The following is a 24,297-nucleotide window of genomic DNA, read 5'->3' as shown; positions in this document are numbered from 1 at the left end:
CTGCTCTGATCTAGTAATCCTCACTGGAATAAGTGCTTTCATTCTCCACTCCACTGCAAACCTCTGACCTGTATCCAAGCCCCAGTTCTCAAAGAAATGTGTTTCTGCCATCCATGATAAAAATGCAGCTTATGTTCAATTGCTTAAATTAAAAAACTCCAGCTTCTCATTCAACTTACACAACATCTAGAAACATGTCAAAAAAGTTATCAATGATTCCAAAGTAGACTTCGTAAGAATGAAATGCAATAAACTCATTTACTGAATTAGCAGTTGAACCTTCTGGTCTCTTGATAAGACTGTTGGGTGTACCTTCCATGTTGCCACCACTCTTGCATCCTGATGGCATTACAGTAACTTCACTCAAGGAAAAGTTGGCCCTCTTGGCATCCATTTTTCCCTCTGTTTCCTGTCTGGACAACCAAAGCAGATCACCTCTCTTACTTCCACAAGTTGCCTATTGCATGTCTCCTCTGAACTTTTGTCAATGGATCATCAGAAAAACCCTCATTAATCTTGATACTAATAAGGCTCCTGATCCAGATGGTGTTCCTCCAATTGTGCTCTAGAATTGGCATCCGTCCTGTATTGTCTATATAAACTTTCATATTCTACTGGCATCTACCCAACAGCATGGAAGCAAGCCCACATCCACCCCACTACCACCACCACCAAAAAAAAAAAAAAAGGGAGACAAAAGTCAGCCATCGAACTAACATTTCATTGTTCTCATGTCAGTACTTTCAAAAGCTGATTGTTGATAACCTTTTCCAAAGGTTTTGCTTGTACCATTTTCTGGTCTTTACCAAATGAGTCACCTTGCTGGACTGCTCTTTATACTTTTTATGCAACTGATTATTACATTAATCATCTTGTGCTGCCCTCATAGTGCCTTCTTCTTCCAGATGTCATGCTTAATCCCTCCATTCATTCATTTTGTACCTACTAAATTTATTCAGCCTTTTGACCCTCAGAATACATTCATACACTGATACAGTTAAATGTCTCTTTGTCAGTGCCCAAGCAGCATTTATCTTCTTTCTGCTTAACTCCTCATTCCATGATATAACACCAAGCTGCCTCCTAAGCTTTTCATAATCACCAGCTCTATAGTTTAACATACGAGGGTGATCTGAAAAGTTGTCAGCCTCAATCATAGATGGCAACACTATCGGCAAGATTTTTTATTTTTTTTAAGTTGGTACATCTGTCATAAGCATCCATGTGCAATTGCAAGTCATTCTATCAAGTAGTTTGTTTTATATAGCTGTCTGAAGCAAAAGTGTTGCCTGTATCCCTTGAAATGGATAAATTTGAGTATCAAGCAGTTATAAAATTCTTTGTAAAAGAAGGTTTAACGCTAAAAGAAATTCATTCGAAGTTCATAAAAGTTTATGGGCACTCTTTTCCTTCAATTTCGACAATTAAGAAATGGACTGCCGAGTTTAAATGTGGCCGTACCAGCATTAAATATGATCCACGTGAAGGACGTCCAAAAAGTGTAACAACACCAGAAATCATTGATCAAGTGCACGATATGATATTAGATGACTGGTGAGTCAAAGTGCGTGAAATTGGTGAGACTAGGCATTTCAAAAGGACGTGTAGGATATATTTTGCATGAAGAATTGCATATGAAAAAGCTTTGCACAAGATGGGTGCTGCACTTGCATGAAAATCTCTGAACAGTGCTTGGAGTGTTTTAAGAAGAACAAATCTGATTTTGTCCATTGATTAATTACTATGGATGAAACTTGGATTCACCATTACACACCAGAATCCAAACAGCAGTCAAAACAGTGGACAGAAGCTGGTGCTTCAGCACCAAAGAAGACAAAGTCGGTTCCATCAGCAGGAAAGGTCATGGCATCGGTATTTTGGGATGCTAAAGGCATTTTGTTTATTAATTATCTTGAAAAGGGTAAAACAATAACCGGGGAATATTATTCCTATCTTTTAACCAGACTAGATGAAAAAATTCGTGAGAAAAGACCCGGTTTGCAGAAGAAAAAAATAATCTTTCATCAGGACAATGCAACTGCCCACAAAAGTTGCAAAAATGGCAATGGAAAAATTAAGGGATCTGCACTACGAATTGTTGGAACATCCACCCTATTCCCTAGATTTGGCTCCCTCTGACTTCTATCTCTTCCCAAAACTAAAACTCTTCCTTCAGCGTTTTTCTTCAAATCAAGCGGTGTTTGCAGCTGTAGAGTGGTATTTTGCCGAACTTACTGCGAACCACTACAGGGACAGGATAATGGCACTGGATCATTGCTGTAATTAATGTATTAGTCTTAAGGAAGATTATGTTGAAAAATAAAATTAATTTTGAAATTCTAAATTCCTTTTTTCATTGTTAGGCTGAGAACTTTTCATACCACCCTCGTATATAGTTTCCTCACAGAAGTCTTCATATGGCTATCAACCCAGATGATCATTTCATGATCACTGTCATCATCTGGATGAAGATGCGACATAATAATCACTTTTAATAATCACTCCCTTTGACAAAATGATCACATCTAAAACTCTCGATCATTACATACTAACAAAGATAGTTCTCTCACAAGAACCCAAGAAATTATCAAACAGTTTTGGATTCTTCACAAATAATAGGCTAATTTTGAAGAAAATATAGGAAGCTGGTGATAATCTAAATTTAATTCTTTAATATAGCTGTACTATCCTCCTTTAAGGTATATATATCTGGAATTTGATGATGATTTTTTTTTCAATATGTTGACTTCTCTAAACAATCACCTGCGGTACTGTGTAGTGTATGGTTATAATAAAGACAATTTAGTCATGTAATACTATCATAGTATACTGTACAAATGCTGAGGGTATATAACCAAAATTGCTGATGATGATAATGAATAAACCCTAAAACAACTAACTCAATGAATGAAATTGGAAATCATTCCAAACCAGTGATTTGGGCAAATACGAATAAAATAATACTTTCTAGCCTGGTTGGCTACATGACCAAGCTATGGGGGTTTGAATCCCACTGTAGACATGGACATTTGTGAATGTCATTAGGTAAAAGATGAATTTTTTTGCTTATTGTAAGACCACTTCTCTGCTTATTGGAGGCATAAAGCATCTTGAAAAAAAGTTTTCATGGTTGGTCTGTAGTAGTTTTTAATCCATAATCAATTACCAAGACAAAGTCGGTTCCATCAGCAGGAAAGGTCATGGCATCGGTATTTTGGGATGCTCCATAATCCATAATCAATTAATAATCAATCAATTTATTAGCACAATGCTAATACTAAAAATGTACTATAAAAATATATTAGAATGTTATGTTAGCTCATGCAAACTTATGTTTCTTTGCTTTACTTATCCATTCTCTCAAGAATTTTATGGGTGGATCGATATCCAGAAGAAGAGAGAGAGAGAGAGAGAGGCAAGTGCAAAGATTATATATTAATTAATCATGGGAATGAAGGTGTACTTGCAGACAAATTGGACAGACCAGATACTTCATATAGTGATTTCACACTATATGAAGTAAATTGAAACCTAAAATTAAAAAAAAAAAGTCAGTGCAAAAATGGATGTTTTGAATATATTCCTTTGCTGTTTATATTTCACCCACTCTTCTCTATAAAGTGAGTCACTTTTTCAGCAGGAAATATGAAAAGTTTTTTTAACATGAGTGAAAAAATGAGAGGGTATTTTTTAATTTTTTTATTTTTATGAAAGGCAACATTCTTTCTGGTAGCTGACATTTTTTGATTTCTTATGGAAAACAGTGGGCCTTATCTAGATGATATCCTGTTTGTATGATATTTAAGTGTGTTGCATTATCATAACGTATATCTTGTTTCAGCTATTATAGAATACAGTTTAATCAGCTAAGTAAATTGTATTTACTTAGCTGATCAAATTCACATCCAGGTAATACCTAGTAATGGATGTGCATAAGAAGGTGAGGTTTGAATATTTGTTTAAAAGCCCACTTGTATTCCTTTATAGACTGCATGGTGGTCTCTTCTTGAAACTTATTGAAAGCTTAAATGATAGTGTGATGATATGTCTTGAAAAATAGGGTCTGAACTCCAATTTAAACATGTTTTTGATTAACTTTGGTGCATTTTGTATGTATGGCAAAAGATTTCATCAGACGTTATCAGGTACTGGCAAATCATTATAGGAGAATTATCATCAGGCAAATTACAGAATGGGCTTTAATCAGGAATGATTTAAGGCATGTTGTGTACAAATTCAGTAAATAAAAACATTTGTAAAAAATTTATATTCAAAAGAGTAAATAAAATACTGCATTATAAATAATGCAGTATTTTATCGGCTTATTTGAATATCAATGAATATTTCTCTGAACACTGGTAGATGGCCCAATTTTCCACACAATAAATATTTTTAAACAGTATATTTGATTTTATTGTAAACACATTTTTGTTGCAGTGGAAAAAAATCGTTTTTTTTTTTTTAAATTTATTCAGTATGTCCTAATATTTTTCTAAATTTACATGCAATATTTACACATTTTATTTTAGTTATGAGAAGCTAACACACTTGGCATTTGAGGTTTTGGATGGCTTAGCATATCTTCACAGTCAAGGTATTTTTCATCGTTGCTTATCTCCATCATGTATCCTTCTAGATTTACAGGTAAATTTTTTCCTGCTTTACTAAGTAACTGCTTTTTATTGGGAAATTTGTTGTTAGAATATCAAGTTTGTTTAAGATATCATAGTTATATATTTTGATTCATTTTCTTCACTGAGGTTTGTATAGTTGAGTCTACAATTTATCTGTAAAAGTTGTTCAACTTTAATTCTTTGTAAAACTTTCATACGTACTGTTCTTTTCAGTGTGATATTCATTTTTATCTTACCACTAAGTGATGTCACTTTTTAAAATTCTCTATACGCTTTTACATCCTTAACCAGCATGAAGATATCACTATCAACAATGACATAGTCAATACGGCTTTTCTTATTTCTTGTCTTCTCTCCACGTGAGCTTGTGCACATCTTTATATTGGAACATGGCATTAGTAATGACAAATCTGTATCCTGAACAGAAATCTAATAGATATTTACTGTTATTATTAGCTCTTTCCTTTTCTCCAAATTTTTCGAAAATGTTCTTACATGCCTGATGTGATTCATTTCCTACTCTGCTGTTTACTTGAACAAGGACCATTATTGAAGAAAAAATGAAATGGTTAAAAACAAGAACCAAACCTTGGAGTCTCAATGGCAAATTCTGCAGAAACTATTCATTGATTCAGCTACAGATGGGAGTGGGATATGTGGTGAAGTTGTCTGCAAGGATAGAGAAAAAAAAAGAAAGCATACTGAAAGTTCCTAGTGAATGTCAGCAGTTGAACTAAAATAACATAGAGAAAATGTAAGAGGGCTAAGGTGTGTGTAACAGTAGCTAAACAAAAATCATGGGAAGATTTTGGTAAGAATACAGAAAATAAACATCAGGAGTTGGTCGATTGGTAGAGCCTCTGCTACTAATGGCTCATGCAAAAAGTTAAGCAAGTTTGAGTGCAGTTAGTAGTTGGAAGGGGTTCAATCGTTCAATGCTATTGGCACACTCTCCCTCGATGAGTCTTTGGACTCCCTGGAGGTGTCAAATAATAATAATAATAAAAATGGGCTGGAGGCTATTGAAAAAGCTTAGAAATAGAGTAAAGAGTATTGTAAAAGGAATCGAAAATAATAAAGGTGACATAAAAACTGAAGATGCCCTGGATGCCTGGAGTAATTATTTTTAAACAAAACAAGCAGTGGCAGTACAGTAGTACAAAATTTTCAAGAGGAATGCGAGCAAGATTACATATCAATACTTGAGATAGAAAAAGCCATCAAAAACCTAAAATGTGAAAGGCAGCTGGTGTACATGATATTTAAGCAGAAATGCTTAAATATGGAGTCAAAAGGTTCAGTGGCCACACTGCATATTTCAGAGGACCTGGTCAGAGGTTCAAATTCCAGATGATTGGAGTAGAGCTCTTGAAGTCTCCATTTATATATAAATATATATATATATATTTATATATTTATATATAAATATATATAAAGCAATTTCTCTACTTAGTGTCTCAGGTAAGATTTATGCAAACATACTTGAAAAGCGGTTGAGAAATATTGTGGAAGAGAGACTTGGAGGAGAACAAGCTGGTTCATATCAAAGAGGAGTTGTCAAAATCAGATTTTTACTTTATGACAGATCATTGAGAAATCATGGGAATATAACAAGGATCTGTAATTAGGTTTTCAAGATTTGGAAAAAGCATATGACAAGGTGTCCAGAAAAAGCTTTTCAAAATGCTTTAATTGTAATGGGATGAATGGAACATTATACAGAGCAATACGTAGTCAATATTTAAGTTGTAAGTCATCAGTTAGAATTGAAAGAAATACAGGAAGATAGTTTGATATAAAATCAGGGGTAAGGCAAGGATGCACATTATCTCTGCTCTTATTCATTATCTATATGGATTACATTATGAAGAAAGTGGTATTAGGCCTGATATTAGAATTGGACAAATGTCAAACATAGCTCTTTGCTTTATGCAGATAATGTTGAACTCCTAAACACATCTAGTGCAAATCTCCAAGATTCTCAAAATAAATTGAATAACAGCTATAACAAATTTGGCATGAAAATCAGCAATAAAAAGACCAAAACTATGAAAATAGTGCAGGAGCATAGAAAACTTCAGTTGCATTCTGAATGGAGAGCTTATAGAACAAGTAAAATATTTCAGCTGTTTAGGCACACTTTTTAGTGAAGATCCAAATTTAATTTGGAAATAGACACCAGAATAAGAAAAGTTGGTTTAATGAGAATCCAGTTAAATAAATTAATATTGAATAAGAGAAAAATTAGACAAAACACCAAACTAGCAGTATACAAGACAGTGTTAAACTAGTTTTACGTTATGGATCTGAGAGTTGGGTTAGAAATAAAGCACTTGATCAAAGACTAGAGTCTACAGATATGAGAGTTCTGAGAAAAACTGGGAAGTGGCAGATGGCATCAATGGCAGAATCACATTAAAAATGAAGATATTAGAAATGAACTGGACATTGTTAGCATTCAAGAATGTGTGAACAGAGCTAATGTAAGGTGATATGACTACTTAAATAGAATGGATGAGGAAAGGTTAGCAAAACAGGTATTTGATGTCAAAATAGTAGGAAAGAGACCCAGAGGAAGACCAAGGTCTGGCTGGATTGATTCAGTCAGATGTGCTTTAGAAGAACGAAATGTTAAATATATCAGTATTGGAGTGCTGACAAGTAATAGATTATTCCTGCGGAGGTTTCTGTGGTTAAGCAGTTCAATATAGTTATTCCGGTTTTGTGACCACATGTTTATTAAAGAAAACTGTTTTTAAAACTAAACACGTACTAAAAACAACAGCCGACAAGTTTCGTTAGTCATCAGACTAACATCTTCAGGGTTAAAGAGAACTAAAAGTTTAAAGCACAAACTACTAGAAATTACGAAAATTAGTTCATTTTTGGTATTGTGAAGATCTAAACAGTTCGTTAAAAAATTGAATAACAGATCTATACACTCACTCTGTCCGAAGTATGAAATTGGTATATTTTTAATAAACGATGACCAAACTTGATTTAAAATCAAACCTTGGTTTTTGTTGCATTGCGTAGGAACTTTAGTCATATTTGCTGCCTGTTTGAATTTTCTTGTGAAACAATTCTCATCTATATAGGACATGTTTGTTCTATCCCAGAGTACATCATGACTGGTAGAGGTTGTGTGAAATGCCAATCCCGATTTATGTTCTCTCTTATTTTGTACGTCCTTTTGATGTTCGCTCATGCAGGTTTCTCCCGATCTCCCCGTCTGGCTCACATAGCAGATGTTACAGGAACAGTGAATATTATAAACCCTTTTTTTTTTCATTGGGTGATGTGCAGGTTTCGGAGGATGAAGAGATCTTGATTTTTTTCAAGTGGCAGGAAAGGCAATTTTATGTTGTATTTGTAGAGAAGTTTGGCTAATTTTATTTTGGATATTTTATTTATCTATTACATTATCAAAAGGATGTACAGAATAAGAGAGAACATAAATCGGGATTGGCATTTCACACAACCTCTACCAGTCATGATATACTCTGGGATAGAACAAACATGTCCTATATAGATAAGAATTGTTTCACAAGAAAATTCAGAGAGGCAGCAAATATGGTTAAAATTCCTACGCAATGCAACAAAAAACCAAGGTTTGATTTTAAATCAAATTTGGTCATCGTTTATTAAAAATTTACCAATTTCAGACCTCAGACAGAGTGAGTGTGAACCACAAAACGCGATAACAAAGAGCATTGTCTCCAGCTAACACGCATTAACGGTTGTATAGATCTGTTATTCGGTTTTTTAACGATACCAACAAATGAACTAATTTTTGTAATTTCTAGTAGTTTGTGCTTTAAACTTTTAATTTTCTTTACTCCTGAAGATGTTAGTCTGACAACTAACAAAACTTGTCGGGTGTTGATTTTAGTACTTGTTTAGTTTTAAAAATAGTTTTCTTTAATAAACATGTGGTCACAAAATCTGAATAACTATATTGAAGTAATAGATTAATTTGTAGTAAAATTTTTGCTAGAAGATTAATCATGTAGTGCTATCATAGTAGCCTGAACACCCCTTGAGGGTACACATCACGAAATTGATGATGATGAGATTTTGATTTCATTTCAGGAGCAGAGAAGGCTTTTCTTAAATCAACCACCTCACATGAGTGGTTTCTGAACCTGTTGCAGATTGGTGCCATTTGTGGGCATGTATTAGGTAGCCAGCAAATTCAGGAGAGGTGGGGGGGGGAATGTCAAATTCCCTGATTTGTGGTTTGACTCGTATATTATTCCCAAGGAATGGAAGGGAAAGTAGGTCTATTGTATGATGATGGTGGTAGAATTATAAACCAGTTAATATCTTTAGAGTAAAGAACAATATGCTGGTGAGGCTACATGTTCTGAAATAGTTGGATAGAAATTTGATCTTCTGTATATGACAGCATGGATTCATTAAGGTTAGATTGTATTGTATTATATGCTTATATTTTATGACAAAGTGATGACTGATTTGAACAAAGATATATGGTTTACTAGATTTTGTAAAGGACTTGACAGAATATCAGACAGAAGGTTCACATGAAAATTGGAATAGAGGAAATGAAAAATACTCGTTATTTGGATAGGTGATTGGCCAACTGAGAAAGAAAGCAGTGCATGGAGGAATAGAGTAACAGAATGAAGGTGACTAGTGGCTTATTTCAGGACTCTATCCTTTGGTTGTTACTGTTAAATTTGTATATTGAGAATGGCTTCAGAGTGATATATAGTTGTTTTATGATGATGCCAGGTTGAAAAGGATAATATGTAATATATCTGATATGATATTTCTATGGGGACATGAATAGACCTGGTGTCAGTTTAATGTTGCCAAGTTCAAGGTTATAGATCTTGGTCACAAGAATATTGTGTTGAGTATTTTATTGATTGGAATTTATTGCAAGTTATTAATGAGGGTAGAGAGACTTGGAAGTAACAGTTAAGAGATTTCAGGTTAGTGGCAAGGCCACATTACTAAGGTGATATAGTCATCACAAGAGATAATTGTGATGTTAAAATCAAGGAAGTCATTCTTCCTTTTTTGAGGCTTTAGTTAAATCACATCTGTGCTCTGTGATTGTTGTTATGCTGTGTACTGTGCCAGTTTTGTTATTCCTGTCAACTGTGTCATCAGTGTTAAATCTCACCTTATGTTTATCCAACCTTTTAGTTATATTCAGTCATGGAGAGTAAGATAACAATATTTATATATAATTTTATATTTAGTGGTTGGTTAGAATGTTTCGGATTTGTACCAATGATGGTGTAGTGACATCAAAATCGGTGTTGTGTTTATTCAAGGAATGAAGCTCAAACATAAAAAAAATTCGAATACTTATTATAATTATGAATATATACAAATAGATTCAATTCTGTATATTAAGTGATTCTCTTTATCTCTGTAAGGAGATGTAACATTCATTTCATTAAATTATAATTAGTAAATTAATTTCTACTACCCTATATATCTAACTTCTTAATACATACAAAGAAGTACTTGGTCACAAGAATATTGTATGTTGAGTTTTTTATTGATTAGAATTGAACATGAGCTCAAAGAAAACATTATCTTTCACTCCCGGATTCCCCCAGTTAAAATTCATTTCCGAGGGATAGCATCAAATACTATACAAAACAAATTGAATATAGCACTATAAGCGAATTTGTTTTATTTTATTGTTTTTATTCATTCATTCTGTCTTATCTCTCAGATTCCTTAGAATATTATAAAAATTAAAGATCTCACTTGAACTAATCTACTTGCATATGTCTTCTTCTAGTAAATAAGTTTCCTTAACACAGCCTTCCTTTATTTTGCTGAAGTAAGCATAAGGAATAATTGCTCAGACAAATAGGAATACATTTAATTGAGCAGTTCAAATGCACTTCTATCTTGCTCCTTAGATATATACAACTTGCTTCTCATTAACCACATAACCTTCTCACTAATATACAAAGGCTTGATATATTATGCTGTCCTTCAATATTAACTTCAAGTGCCTCCTTAGAAAGTAGATAAAGATGCATATAAAAACTTTTCTGAGCTCACAGAACTTAATTGGTAGTTTTTCTTCCTTTCTATTTCTCCCCTTCTTGTTTACTTACTCGAATTCTTGTTATCCCGCTACAGCTCTTCTAAAAACTCACAACTAATGTGCATGTCTGTTACCACAATTCAAAGAGAAACTCAAGTGACAACATGGTTGCTGTAAAACGTCTGCATCCACAAATGTTTGCATAGAACATTACTGTAAACATACAATAACATATGTACAGTATTATTTCTGTGTGAATTCTCAAGGATTACAATATATAGTAAACAAATTTACTACTTAAGTATATATCAGCTTCCTTTGTTACACTGCCACTTAGACACCACAAGGCAGTTCTGGTAATATTAAGCATACAACTGCATTAATAAAAGTGAACAAATATATTATATGTACAGTGGTGCCTTGGTTAACAATGGTAATCCATTCCAGGATTACAGTCGTTAACCAAAACTGTTGTTATCCAAGGTGCGATTTCCCCATAAGATTTAATTGAAAATCGATTAATTTGTTCTGGCTCCTCCCCACAACCATAATACATATTAAAAATGCAGATAAAACTCATTTAAAATGTCATAAAAATAGGGTAAATATCATTTATTTATTATACAGTATATGTATTTGCTACAAAAAAATTAACATTAATAAAATGAATTGTTCATGAAAACAGTTTTTAATTATCAATCTTCACCAGAAGGACAATTGGGCTCACTTCGGAGTTTATTTGACAAATGGACCTGTAAAAAACATGTCTAGGGTTGTTTGCTTCTGCCTCTTTTTTAAAATGTTTCTGAAAAACTGCATGGACTTTTTATTAAATAGATCTGAAGTTCTGATAATCTCAGATTTGTTTGGATTCCATTTCATAGCAACATTTTGAACTTCCTCCCACTTTGCCAAAACATTTTTGATTTCAGCAGTCGTAATTTGTTCTTTCTCTCCATCCTCATCTTCAGATGAAATTTCCATTTCCTTTTCTTCACATTGCTGCTTGAAAAGTTCTTTTAGCTCGTCAGTAGTCAGTTCTCGGTCATGCATCTCCAATAATTCTTCAACATCTTCTTCCTCTACTTCCAAGTTAAGATCATGAGCAGTTGCCACAATATCTTTTACCAATTTATGTCCTTCATCTGAAGTTTCTTCATTACCAAAGGAAGGACACAGTTTCCTCCATGCTGCCTTGAGACATTTCATTGTTACTTCTTGCCAAGCCTTTACAATTAGCCTAATTGCTATGACAATGTTGAATTCTTCCTTCCAAAATTTTCTTAGGGTTATGTTGGTAGCCTCACACATTTCAAAGCACCTATTAAAAAGTGCCCTTGTGTAACGTTTTTTAAAATTTGCAATTATCAGCTGATCCATAGGTTGAATCAGAGATGTAGTCTTGGGAGGAAGAAAAATCACCTTGATAAAATCTAATTCCTCTGGTAGCTCTTCTTGTATGCCTGTTGGATGGCCAGGTGCGTTATCCAAGGTTAAAATGGCTTTTAGAGGCAGATTGTTTTGCTCAAGATAGACTTTGACAGTTGGTCCAAACACCTCGCGAATCCAGTCTCTAAATTCTATTCTTGTGACCCAGGCTTTGCTGTTAGACTTCCACAAAACACCGAGATTGGATTTAGAGACATTGAACTTTTTGAATGCTTGGGGATTCTCTGAGTGGTAGATTAACATTGGTTTTACCTTGCAGTCTCCACTTGCATTTACTGCTAAAAGCAATGTTAACCTATCATTGATTGGTTTATGCCCAGGAAGTGTTTTTTCTTCTTTTGTGATAAATGTCCTGTTAAGTATTTTCTTCCAAAATAACCCACTATCATCACAATTGAATACTTGTTGAGGTAGGTATTCTCCTTCTATAATTCATGTTAAGCTATTGACAAATTTATCTGCTGCTGCTTTGTCAGCACTAGCTGCCTCTCCATGTCTGACCACACTATGAATTCCTGTTCTTTTTTTAAAGTTGTCAAACCAATCTCTGCTACCTTTGAAATCATCATCTACCTCAGAACTTATTCCCGAAGTCTTCTTTTTCAATCTTGATAAATCTGTTTAGCTTTCTGACAGATTGCATTTTGAGATGTAGTATCATCTGCCATTTCTCTTTCTTTGATCCAAATTAGTAATAGATTTTCCATTTGCTCAAAAAGAAGCCCTCTGACATTCAACCTTGAAGTTCCGTTAGCAACCTTAGCTACCATAAGTAGTTCTTTCTTAGCCAAAATGGTTGATATTGTAGAATGACTGGTTTCATATATTCGAGCTAGCTGCATAACTTTCACACCTCCATGATGTTTTGCTATTATTTCTTTCTTCTGTTCAATAGAGAAAATTTTTCTTTTTTTTTTTCCCTCACTAGCTTTCTTTTTGGGACCCATTTTGTCACACTGTAAATAAATTCACTCTATAAAAAAAAAATACGCAAATACGGTATTATTACAAATTGTACAACACTAAGACAAGGGATACAAAGAACATATCATCACCTGAAAATAAAAGTAAAAGTTCAAAAAAAAAAACTTTTTGAAATAAAAGTTAACAGTTAAATTCGAAACCTGCAATTTTTGACTTAGTACATTTTGCTTGTAAGGTGACGATATTAGATACAGTACTTACCCGTAACATACATTGATTAGCAGCTTATAGATACAACGATTATTATACAGATGAGATTTGATTTTGCCTTTTGATGGCGAACGAACAGTGACACGCACCCGTCGATTTGTTGTCTGTATGAACCAACACATAAAAAATAAATGCTTAAATACTCATTTTCTTCATAAAACGCATTTATAACCACAAATTTTAAAATAAAGCACAGTACACTACAAGAAAAGAAACAATAAACGGAAAACGTGTAAACAGCTGGCTATGATGGGTCAAACATATCTGAGTTTCACAGCTGTGCCGCGTGGCTGTTCTCTATTCGACAACATCTTCCCGCGCGTGGCTGAGTGCGATCAGAAAATTCTGGTTTTTTAGATCGGATAGAGGTTCACATAATCGAGAGTCATTACCCAAAGCCTGTGTCGTTAACCAAGAGATTTTTTTCTTACAGCCACTCGTCGTTATCCATGTACGTCGTTATCTGAGACCGTTGTTAACCAAGGCACCACTGTGTATATATATATATATATATATATATATATATATATATATTTTTTTTTTAAGATTATCTTATATTTAATGAGCCTTAGTATTTATGAAGTTTTTGCTCAGTATATACAATACCATAAAAAACGAACATAATAAGTAATATAATTTGGAGATTTTTACATGGTCATCCAGGTTTCTATTCAGAAACTAATAGAGTTTTATTTCTGAGTTTGATTTGAGCAGCAAGTTCAGAATAATATTGTCAAGTCATTTTAACTTTTAATCAAATAATCAGTAAAAGGTTAAAAGGTTTGAGACTTCAGAGATCACTGTCTTAAGTAACACAATAAAAAGGTAATTCTTTCTGAAGGTGTATATGCTTTGTTTATTAATGGTTTACTTACTTTTATGAACATCTTTGTCCATTTGATTTATTGTGTTTTTCCCCACTAGTAACTACAGCTGTTATTATTATTTTCCTAAGACCCCATGGAGTCCGAGACTCATCTAGGAGGTCCCTATGTCATACAGACAGCTTATCATACCTTGCCTTAAACAAATTCAAATTCTCTATAGACACAATCAAATTCTCTGCAGGCATGACACTCTCAGGCAATGAATTCCAATTATTCACAACTCTCTCCATGCAATAAACTTGCTTCTCACTCCCTTGCTTACATCTTCCTTATACAGCTTCCAGGTATGACCTCTTATTCTTCCCTGATCTCTCACCATTTTATGAAAAACCTCTTCATTATTAATCCTATAGCAATCTCTTACTAACTTATACGTCTCCATCATATCACTCCTCCTATCTACTAGAACTCTGTAAATTGCATCTTCTCAACATTTCTTCATATTCAGCATCCCAGAGATCAGAAACTACTAGTGAATAGTCTCTGAACCCTTTCCAACATCTCTCTCTCTCTCTCTCTATGTCCTTCTAGGTGACCAAATCTGTACACAGTAGTTCATATGTGGCCTAATCAAGGCTTTATAAATGGAACCAGAATCTCCTTACTTCTACAAGTCAGCATTCTCTGCATCATTCCCAGAATTTGTTGTGTTGTCCTCACAATTTTTGCAATGTGTCCTCCAAATTTTAGATCTTTATCCACCATCATGCCAAGATCTCTTATTTCTTCCACCTCCAACAATATATCTCCACCAAGGGTAAATTCTACATCCCATCTTTGTTTCCCAAATTTTAGAACCTTACATTTTGCAACACTGGCATACCCACTACCGTGCCCATTCACTCAGTCTCTTCACTTCTTCTTGTGAGGCTAGAACATCTGCTCAATAGTTCGTCTTAACTTTGCATCATCTGCAAACAATTGCATATCCCCATCCATATCTTCTCCAATATCATTAACATACAGGTTAAACAGGTTAAAGCTTCATAAGTTTACCTGAGAGCTTACTTAGAAGAGTTCACTTATGACATTTTGATTTCCTTAGTTAGTACCGAATGAGACTTTTTGCTCTCTTTAGGGTTCTGCCTAGTCTCTGAAGAGAACCAACCAGTTTGAAACAGCTGTCAGGCCAGTGAAACTTTTATCAAAAATGCACTAATAAAAGGCGAATATAATGACACTTGGGTAGTGCCCATGTCTTTTAAGTAGTGCAAGCTAAGACAATTCGGGGTTTGAGGATTGTATTCTCGTAAGTTCTTAGGTCAACTTACGAAACTTTCATAGTTTCTACAAACATTAGGCTTTGAGATAATGTTGGATCTAGTATCTTCTTTGCCTATGTAATTTTATATTGCTGAAATGAAGCCTTATGGCTCTTTCTTTTAGTAATCATATTCTTTACTTCTGGTTACTATCATCATCCCAGTCTATATTGGCATAATTAAAATCATCCATAATGAACACAGGTGGAAGCATATCTTGCAGATGAGCAAGCAGGATTTAGGAAAGATAGAACTACAATTCAACAGATTTTGACAATGCGGTTAATAGGAGCAAGCTAGGAAAAAAAACGAAAAACATATATACTTGCTTTGTTGATTTTCAGAAGGCATTTGACAGTATCGACCAGAAGTGACATTAGCAGTGCTAGAATCCTGTGGAATTGATAGAAAATAGCTATATTAAAAGATTAAAAGAAAATAGCTATATTAAAAGATGTGTATAAAAATGCAGTTGCAGCAATTGGAATAGGTGATGATTTGGGGAAATGGTTTAGAACAAGCAGAGGTACTAGATGGGGGGGGGGGGACCCAATATCACCAAGCATTTTCATTGCACATTTAGAAAGAGTAATGGATAAAATGAAGGAAGATGCAAAAGGAATATCAGTATATGGGATGAGAATCTGAGATTTGCAGATGATATTGTTATTATTGAAGAAGATGAAAGAGAACTACAAAAAATATTGTAACTGTTAAATGAGGAAGAGACAACATTTATACTTGTTATGAACTTGGAAAAAACAAAGACAATGGCATTTGGTGAGAAGAACACGAAACAAATGATATGAGTGGATGGAATTGATATAGAAAATGTAGCACAATTCACATATTTGGGAAGTAAAATGACATATGATTTGGACTGTAAAAAAGAAATAAAAATCAAGATTGCAAAGGGAAGAACAAATCTGAAGGCCATGGATAACATCTGGAAGTTATCAGTGATCAGCCTGCAAGCAAAACTAAGAGTACTGAAAACATGCATCTTCAGTGGTGTACTGTATGGATCTGAAACGTGGGTAATAAATAAGGAATCAAGAAAAAGAATTTTGACATTTGAAAGAACCTGTTACAGGAAGATTCTACAGAAAATCAATGAAGAGTTCTATTGGAAGATAAACTGAAGAGGAATCTAATGCAGAAGATTATACAATGGAAGCTGCAATTATTTGGACACATCTGCAGAATGAGTGAAGACCGGAAGATTGAGACATTCATGTTTGGTATTATGGATGGTGTAAACAGAAGAGGTAGACCATATAGAGAATGGATAAGTGACATAAAGGACTGGAGTGGAATGGGTTTACAGAAACTTCAATGCTGTGCACTGGACAAAAAAAAAGGTGGAAGAAGAAGATAGTGAAGAAGGCATTAGACACCAGTGGGCAGTGAGTCCATGGTTTGTGATAATGATAATGATCACCCTTTTCTTATTTGCTGGGCTAATTTGATTATACATTTCATGGTCACTACCATCCACATTACCAGGGCTATAGCATCATCCAACTAAGTATTTCATTCTGTTCACCTCTATCTCATGCCATACTATCTCAAAACCACCACTGCTTTTTCCCTCTTGCACCCTCTACCTTGTATGGACATAACTCTTTTTCTGTCATCAATAGCACTCCCCCTTCCCTTTTTATCCTTTCTCTCTTTATAAAACACATCACACCCTTCTTTCCCTATTCCTGTCAGGATGTCGTCCTGACAGGAATAGGGATAGAAGGGTATCCAACCATGTCTCACTTATTCCAACAATTTTGGATGAACAGACTCGATCAGCACAATCATTTCATTTGCCTTGTTTCTTATACTTCTAGCATTTGTATATAAACATAGCAGCTAATTCATGGATCTTTAACAAGTTTCACTTACACCACTTATTACATGTGACTTCTCCATACTTTCCTCAAGCCATTTGTTTTTCTTCTTATTCATCTCAGAACCTTCAAATCTAACTGTTTTCCCTTACATTCCAGGTTACCCCCTTCCTTTTCTGTCTACACATGATTCACATCCTCTTGAAGTATCAGCCTTTCTCACGCTGTGTTCCCCTGTCCATCCTGAGTCTCCCAGTTTCTTCTCTGTTATTCTCTCATTCTCTACACTCATGTTACTTATGTCTTCATTCATAAGCACCACTTCAATCTCTCCTTCCTTACTCTCCCACTCTTTCACATCACTTCTTACTTGCTCAGATTCATTCTCTGCACTCATTACTCTCTCTCTCTCTCTCTCTCTCTTCAGCAGCAGTGTCTCCAAATGACTGACACTAGAACCATTCAAATGCAGTTCATCACTCTTAAACAATTCAATTCTTCCTTCAAACTCATTCCACACATTAACAAACTGCACTCCTTTCTCCTTACACATTTCTGCTAATATTCACTATCCTTGCTCTCTGCCTCATCTCATCACTGTCATACCTGGCAAATACACTGACCACTATCACTCTATTATCTTTTATTCTTCTCAACAACCTCCTGATATCCAATCTTACACTTTCCTTGTTCCCAGTCAATCATTTGTCCCTGTTACCATTACCAACTCTTTTGCTTGCTTACTCTTCATATCCAACTCCTCAATCACTGTATTCATTTTACCAGCAGGAAAACAAACCTCATGCATCCTCTCATTTACCACACCTCCTATGACTATGATCGAATCCCCATACAATGCCACTCATAGGTCTTTTGTTACCTCTGTCATAATGACATCACCTTCGTCACAATTCCATACATATCTATAATTCTCTTCTTTTCACTTTGCTTCCATTTCATCTCTTGTCTCATCTTCACCAAGTCAGCTTTCAAATCTTGCATCATTTTTTCACTATCATTCACTCTCTCTATTTTATCATCAGTCATACATGCTTGTTCACCATCAATGCTGCTCACCACCTTACCATTGATAACACTCTGTTTTTCAACTTCTGCTACATTTGTATCACTTTCTTCATTCTTACTATCATTAATTGTTTCGTTAAGCAGATCGCTTGATCACTTTTTCAAAACTTTTTTTACCAATATTTTGCTGCTCTTTCTCAGTCTCTCTCTTTACTATCAGACAAGCATTCATCCTTCTCGTGACATTCTTGCTACTAACACTTTCAGTTAACAATACATTACTGACCATCGTCTGCATTTCGATCATACTTTGCACACACCCTGCTTCTATAAGCCTTAAATATCCATAATTTATCAACATAATCTAACAAACACATATAGCACGCCTCACATTTCGCAAAATGATTAAAATCAAAATTAAACTCTTACAAAGACAAGCCTGCCACCAGCTTTCCTTCACCATTGCTATACTCTGCTCTAAGTTTAACAATTTTGTAAACACTCTTAAACAATCCCACACAGCTCTGCAAACACACAACTTCTACCACAACTCTTAACATAAATACACACTTGTTTACAATTAATTAGTCAAAAACAAAAAAAAAACTTATCTGAACCGGGAGTCTTCTTTGCACCAAATATATTTTGGAACTTCTTGAAGGAAAATTGATTCTTTAATTCAAAAAAATAAACTTGATTTTTTTTTTTTTAATTTAAATGCCTTAAAATTTTAAATATTGTTCATTATATTTATTTTGATGTTTTCTAAAATTTATTTTTTATCATAGCTAAGGATATGTGGATTATGTGATGTCTAAAAATTTAATTGTAAACTATTTTTTTTTTCTTATTCAACTAAAAAGTGGCATCTCTACAGGCAAGAAAAATAAATAAATAAAACCATGGATGAAAAACCTGTACTAAACTGGAAATTTTAAGCATTTTTGTACACTTGAGATGACTACAACTTAACGGAATCATTTGTTAATCTAATTAAGAATATTGATGTCATGTAATTTGACATAATGAAATTCCTGACATTTATCAAGGGTGTACAGAATACTGTGTTACTACATGATTCATTTATATTATTGATTGCTAACTTCCTATTGAAATTTTTTCTCCAAATTAGTCTACTATTTACCAGGATGACTCCAGCATTGTCAGATTTATATTTTGGTTCTCTTTGTTCTCAGAGGAGAACAAAGAAAACAAATCTAAAATGAACAAAGAGAACAAATCTAAAAGAGAACAAAGAGAATAAATCTAAGATGGCATGGCATGGTTTACGTAACCATGCCATGCCATCTTAGATTAGCACTTCTCTCACATTCCTGAATGCTAATACTGGCAAGTTCCTAATGTCTTCATTATTAATATTAATACTAGTAAGAGAGTGATGGGAGTGCATTGTGGTGTCGTCACAGTCACATCAGTTTTGGTTTCCTCCAGTCTCTCTGTAACGTTTCTCAGGTATGGTCCATTGATCTACAACACAACTCTCGTAGCAATGTTCGGTGCGAGAATTAGCCCTGATCGAGCAGCCTTCTGGGGGTTCCATTTCTAATGAACAAGTTTGCTGCCTCTGCGACCGAGCGTGAAGATTTCTAACGAAGCCTAAGCCGATTCCTGCGTGGTTGATCTGCTGCATGGGATGAGATTGAGGCGTACTGCTCCTCAGAACAAATTTGGTACCTATGACATATAGTACCGTGGTGCTCCGCAAGACAGAGCACCCTGACTGTGATGCAGTCAAAACTTTACGGACTGTGGTGATGGCGCGTTGCATTCGTTGATTGAATGCTACCTGGTTGATCCTGCCAGTAGTCATATGCTTGCCTCAAAGATTAAGCCATGCATGTCTAAGTACATGCCTAAGCAAGGTGAAACCGTGAATGGCTCATTAAATTAGTTATGGTTTCTTAGATTGTACCTTTTCACTCGGATAACTGTGGTAATTCTAGAGCTAATACATGCAGCAGAGCTCCGACCTTCGGGGACGAGCACTTTTATTAGACCAAGACCAATCGCGCTTCGGTCTGAAACTCCTGGTGACTCTGAATAACTTTGAGCAGATCGCATGGTCTTGTACTGGCAACGCATCTTTCAAGTGTCTGCCTTATCAGCTGTCGATGGTAGGTTATGCACCTACCATTGTCGTAATGGGTAATGGGGAATCAGGATTTAATTCCGGAGAGGGAGCCTGAGAAACATCTACCACATCCTACCACATGCAGCAGGCATGCAAATTACCCACTCCTGGCACTGGCACTGGCACTAGTGACGAAAAATAACAATACAGGACTCTATTGAGGTCTCGTAATTGGAATGAGTACACTCTAGATCCTTTGATGAGGATCTATTGAAGGGCAAGTCTGGTGCCACCAGCCGTGGTAATTCCTGCTCCAATAGTGTATATTAAAGTTGTTGCGGTTAAAAAGATCTTAGTTGGATCTCAGTTCCAGATGGGTGGTCTGCCCGGCCTAAAAAATCTTGCTGGTTTTCCTTGATTCTCTTCACCAAGTGTCTTGGGTGACGGGCACGTTTACTTTGAAAAAATTAGAGTGCTTAAAGCAGGCATAATGCCTGCTTTAAGCACTCTAATTTCCATGCACCATTATTCTGGTGCATTATTCCATGCACCAGAATAATGGTGCACGGAATAATGGAATAGGACCTCGATTATGTTTTGTTGGTTTTCGGAACACGAGGTAATGATTAAGAGGGACATCGCAAGACAAACTACTGCGAATGCATTTGTCATGAATGTTTTCATTAATCAAGAACAAAAGTTAGAGGTTCGAAGGCAATCGGATACCACCCTAGTTCTAACCATAAACGTTATGCCGGCTTGGTTGGCCGAGTGGTTAGAGTATCCAGCCAAAAGGCTGTGGGTTCGAATCCCGCCATGGGCATGGATGTTTGTGATTGTCTATGAAAATACAAGTGGCGGTGGTGGACAGTAGATAGCATTGGTGTAGATGATGTGGTTGGCGGATGAGATTGAGTGGTGGCGATGGAGAATTGTAGAGTAGGTGCCCTCCCTCGATGAGTCTTAAGACACCCTGGAGGTGTCAAATAATAATAATAATAATAATAATATGATTCTGCCATAGATGCCATATGTTCATGCCTATAAATTTTTGCAGAACTCATATCTATGATCTCTAGTCTTTGATCAGCTGTTTTTTTTTTTTAAACACAGTTCTTCGATCCATAAGTTAAGACTAGTTCGAACACTCTTGTATACTACTAGTTTAATGTTTTGACTAATTCTTCTCTTATTCCATATAATTTATTCATCTCCATCATGTGATCTTTACCTATTCTGTTGTCTACTTTATATTGAATTTGCCTTCTTCATTTAAAGTGGTTGTGCCTAAATAGCTGAAATGATTTACTTGTTCTATAGGTTCTCCATTGAGAATGCAGATGATGTTTCCATGTTCCTGCCAACTTATGGCTTTTGTATTTTTATTACTAATTTTCATACCAAATTTGCTACAGCAGTTATTCAGTTTAGTTAAAGAGTCCTGATCAGCTTAAGAATATAACTTGGCTAACGTAAATAAACAGCGTGGGAGAGTTTCCGAAATGAAGGAAAAAGTGTTGTATGGTGACTCGTTATTAAGAGGAGTAATAGATGGGAGTGTAACAAAATCGTACTTACTGGGTGCGAAATTTAAGGATGTAAGTGAGAGTATTAGAGTGCAAAAACAGAGGGTGAAAGAATTAATAATTGTGGCGGGTACGAATGAATTGAAAGGTGATAAAATTTTTTTTATGAGAGAGGACTTGAAAGTATTGTTAAAGGTAGCAAAAGAAAAGAGTGACAGAGTTAGAATGGTGAGTCTGTTACTGCGGTATGACAGAGAGGAGTTTAGAAGGAGGGCCATAATCGCAAATGACATTATGCGCAGGTTATGCGGACGGTGTGGTGTGGAATTCGTGGACGTGTGGAATGAGTTTGATGGGCGAAAGGACTTATACAAGATGGATGGCCTGCATTTGAATGGACTTGGTGTGCGGAGACTGGAAAAAGTGTTGCTGAATGAAGTGAAAATGGATGTGTAGAACCAGGGAAACTAGAACTACCAAGGAGGGGGGGAAGTGGATATCCAGACATCAGTGAGACAGTTGAGTGTAAAAATGTATATAATGTACCTGAGCCAGCACTAAGGACAAAAAATGGGAATGGGACATTTAGAATAACGCATCAAGATAGGGGTGGGACAAAGGGATCACTGCAATTCATGTATACTAATGCCAGGAGTATTAGGAACAAGAAGGAAGAATTTTTGGCCTTGATTGGCTCTTCCTGGCCACAGGTTATTGGCATTAGTGAAACATGGCTGACGGAAGATGATATAGTTAGTGGGATAGAATGTGTAGGTTATAGTATGTTTAGGAGGGACAGAGAGAATAAAATTGGGGGAGGGATGTTATTGATGATAGCTGACGAACTGCAGCCAAGGAGAATTGAAGTTGTATTGCAGGATAGTGAAAGGAGCTCATTTGAGGCTATTTGGTGTGAGATTGACACTGGCAGAATAAAATATACAGTTGGGTGCTGCTATAGACCAGGTGATGGAATAGATGGTGGAGATGGTATGCATAAACAAATTGATGAAATGAGTGGAAGGAGGGTAATTATTATGGGGGATTTCAACTATGGTAACATTGATTGGAAGGAGGAGAGGACACATGTGAGGAAGGAAATGGATTTTATTCAATTATTAACGGATAACTATCTGAAACAGCATGTAATTGAAAATACTAGGGGTGTGAGAGTGCTTGACCTGGTAATTGCATCTCAAAATTTGACTGTAATGAATATGACCATGTTGCCACCTATTGGTGAGAGTGATCATAAGGTCTTGACCTGGGAGGTGGCTAAAGGTGTGCAATTTGTGATTAAGACAGGGTATATGTGGAATTACCGTGCTGGCAAGTATGATAAGCTTAGGAGATTGCTTGGATCAGTGCCATGGCATGTACAACTGCAAGGGCTGGACGTTGATAGAGCATGGGAAGTGGTCAAAGAGCATTTACAGGAGGTTATGGCTGCCTGTATACCTAAGGTCCGAATAGTGAAACAAGTAGGGGTTAAATGGATGAATAACACCATTAAGCTTGAGCTGCAAAAAAAGAAACAACTATGGAGGGAATTTAAAGAAAGGGGTGACCTGCAGGCACACGAACGGTATAAAGTGCAGGCCAGAAGGGTAACGAGTGTGGTAAAAACAGCAAAAGCTGATTATGAAAGGAAACTAGCTATGCAAGCAAAAGAGAATCCCAAACAGTTCTTTCAATATGCTGCAAGCAAGAAAAAAACTGTACATGGCAAAATGATTTTAAGGAATGACGATGGTAAAGAGTTCACTGAACCAGTTGATATAGTGGAGTTACTGAGCGCGCACTTTGCAAAAGTATATCATCCAGGTGGTGACGTTGAAAAAATGAAGGAACCATTAGTTTATACGGGAATTGTGATGAATGAAGTGGAGGTGAATAGTCTATTACAGAACCTTAATGTGAATACATCTGTGGGATTGGATGGTATACCGGCACGGGTCTTGCATGAAGCGGCTAAGGAATTATCAGTGCCCTTGACCATGTTGTTTAATCTGAGTCTCGGGTCTGGCTTAGTCCCGAAGGCGTGGAAAGCGGGGAAAATAGTTTCACTGCATAAAGAAGGATCCAAGACTATGGTTGCAAATTACCGACCGATCAGCATATCAGGAGTCGTTGTCAAGGTCTTGGAGAAAGTAGTAAAGGGAAAAATACAGGAATGGATTGATGAAAATGAGATACTGTACAGAGGACAGCATGGCTTTGTGAAGGGTAGATCATGCCTCAGTAACTTGCTCAAGTTTTATAACAAGGTGATGGCTTAACTGGATAAGGGAAATGGGTTTACAGTGATACTGCTGGACCTGGCAAAGGCGTTTGACAGGATACCAC

At 35.6% G+C, this 24,297-nt stretch overlaps 1 protein-coding gene and 1 pseudogene across 7 annotated transcripts in view; both read left to right on the top strand.

Annotated features, from left to right (window-relative positions):
- LOC150104805 (TBC domain-containing protein kinase-like protein) overlaps nt 1–24,297 on the top strand; it is a 559,840-nt gene that overhangs the window by 47,226 nt on the left and 488,317 nt on the right. For all 7 annotated transcript variants that reach the window (XM_090395364.1, XM_090395368.1, XM_090395367.1 and 4 more), the window contains exon 4: nt 4,530–4,644. In XM_090395364.1, the coding sequence (XP_090251490.1) occupies nt 4,530–4,644 (115 nt within the window). The remainder of the gene's footprint in view (nt 1–4,529; nt 4,645–24,297) is intronic.
- LOC150104806 (small subunit ribosomal RNA) lies at nt 20,138–21,258 on the top strand (annotated as a pseudogene).

This window comes from Typopeltis vanoorti, chromosome 7, assembly GCF_054136105.1.
Source record: "Typopeltis vanoorti isolate ZY-2024b chromosome 7, IOZ_Tvanoo_1.0, whole genome shotgun sequence".
Classification (NCBI taxonomy): domain Eukaryota; kingdom Metazoa; phylum Arthropoda; class Arachnida; order Uropygi; family Thelyphonidae; genus Typopeltis; species Typopeltis vanoorti.
The sequence above is the reverse complement of the archived record's forward strand: the minus strand, read 5'-3'. Positions and strand labels throughout refer to the sequence as shown.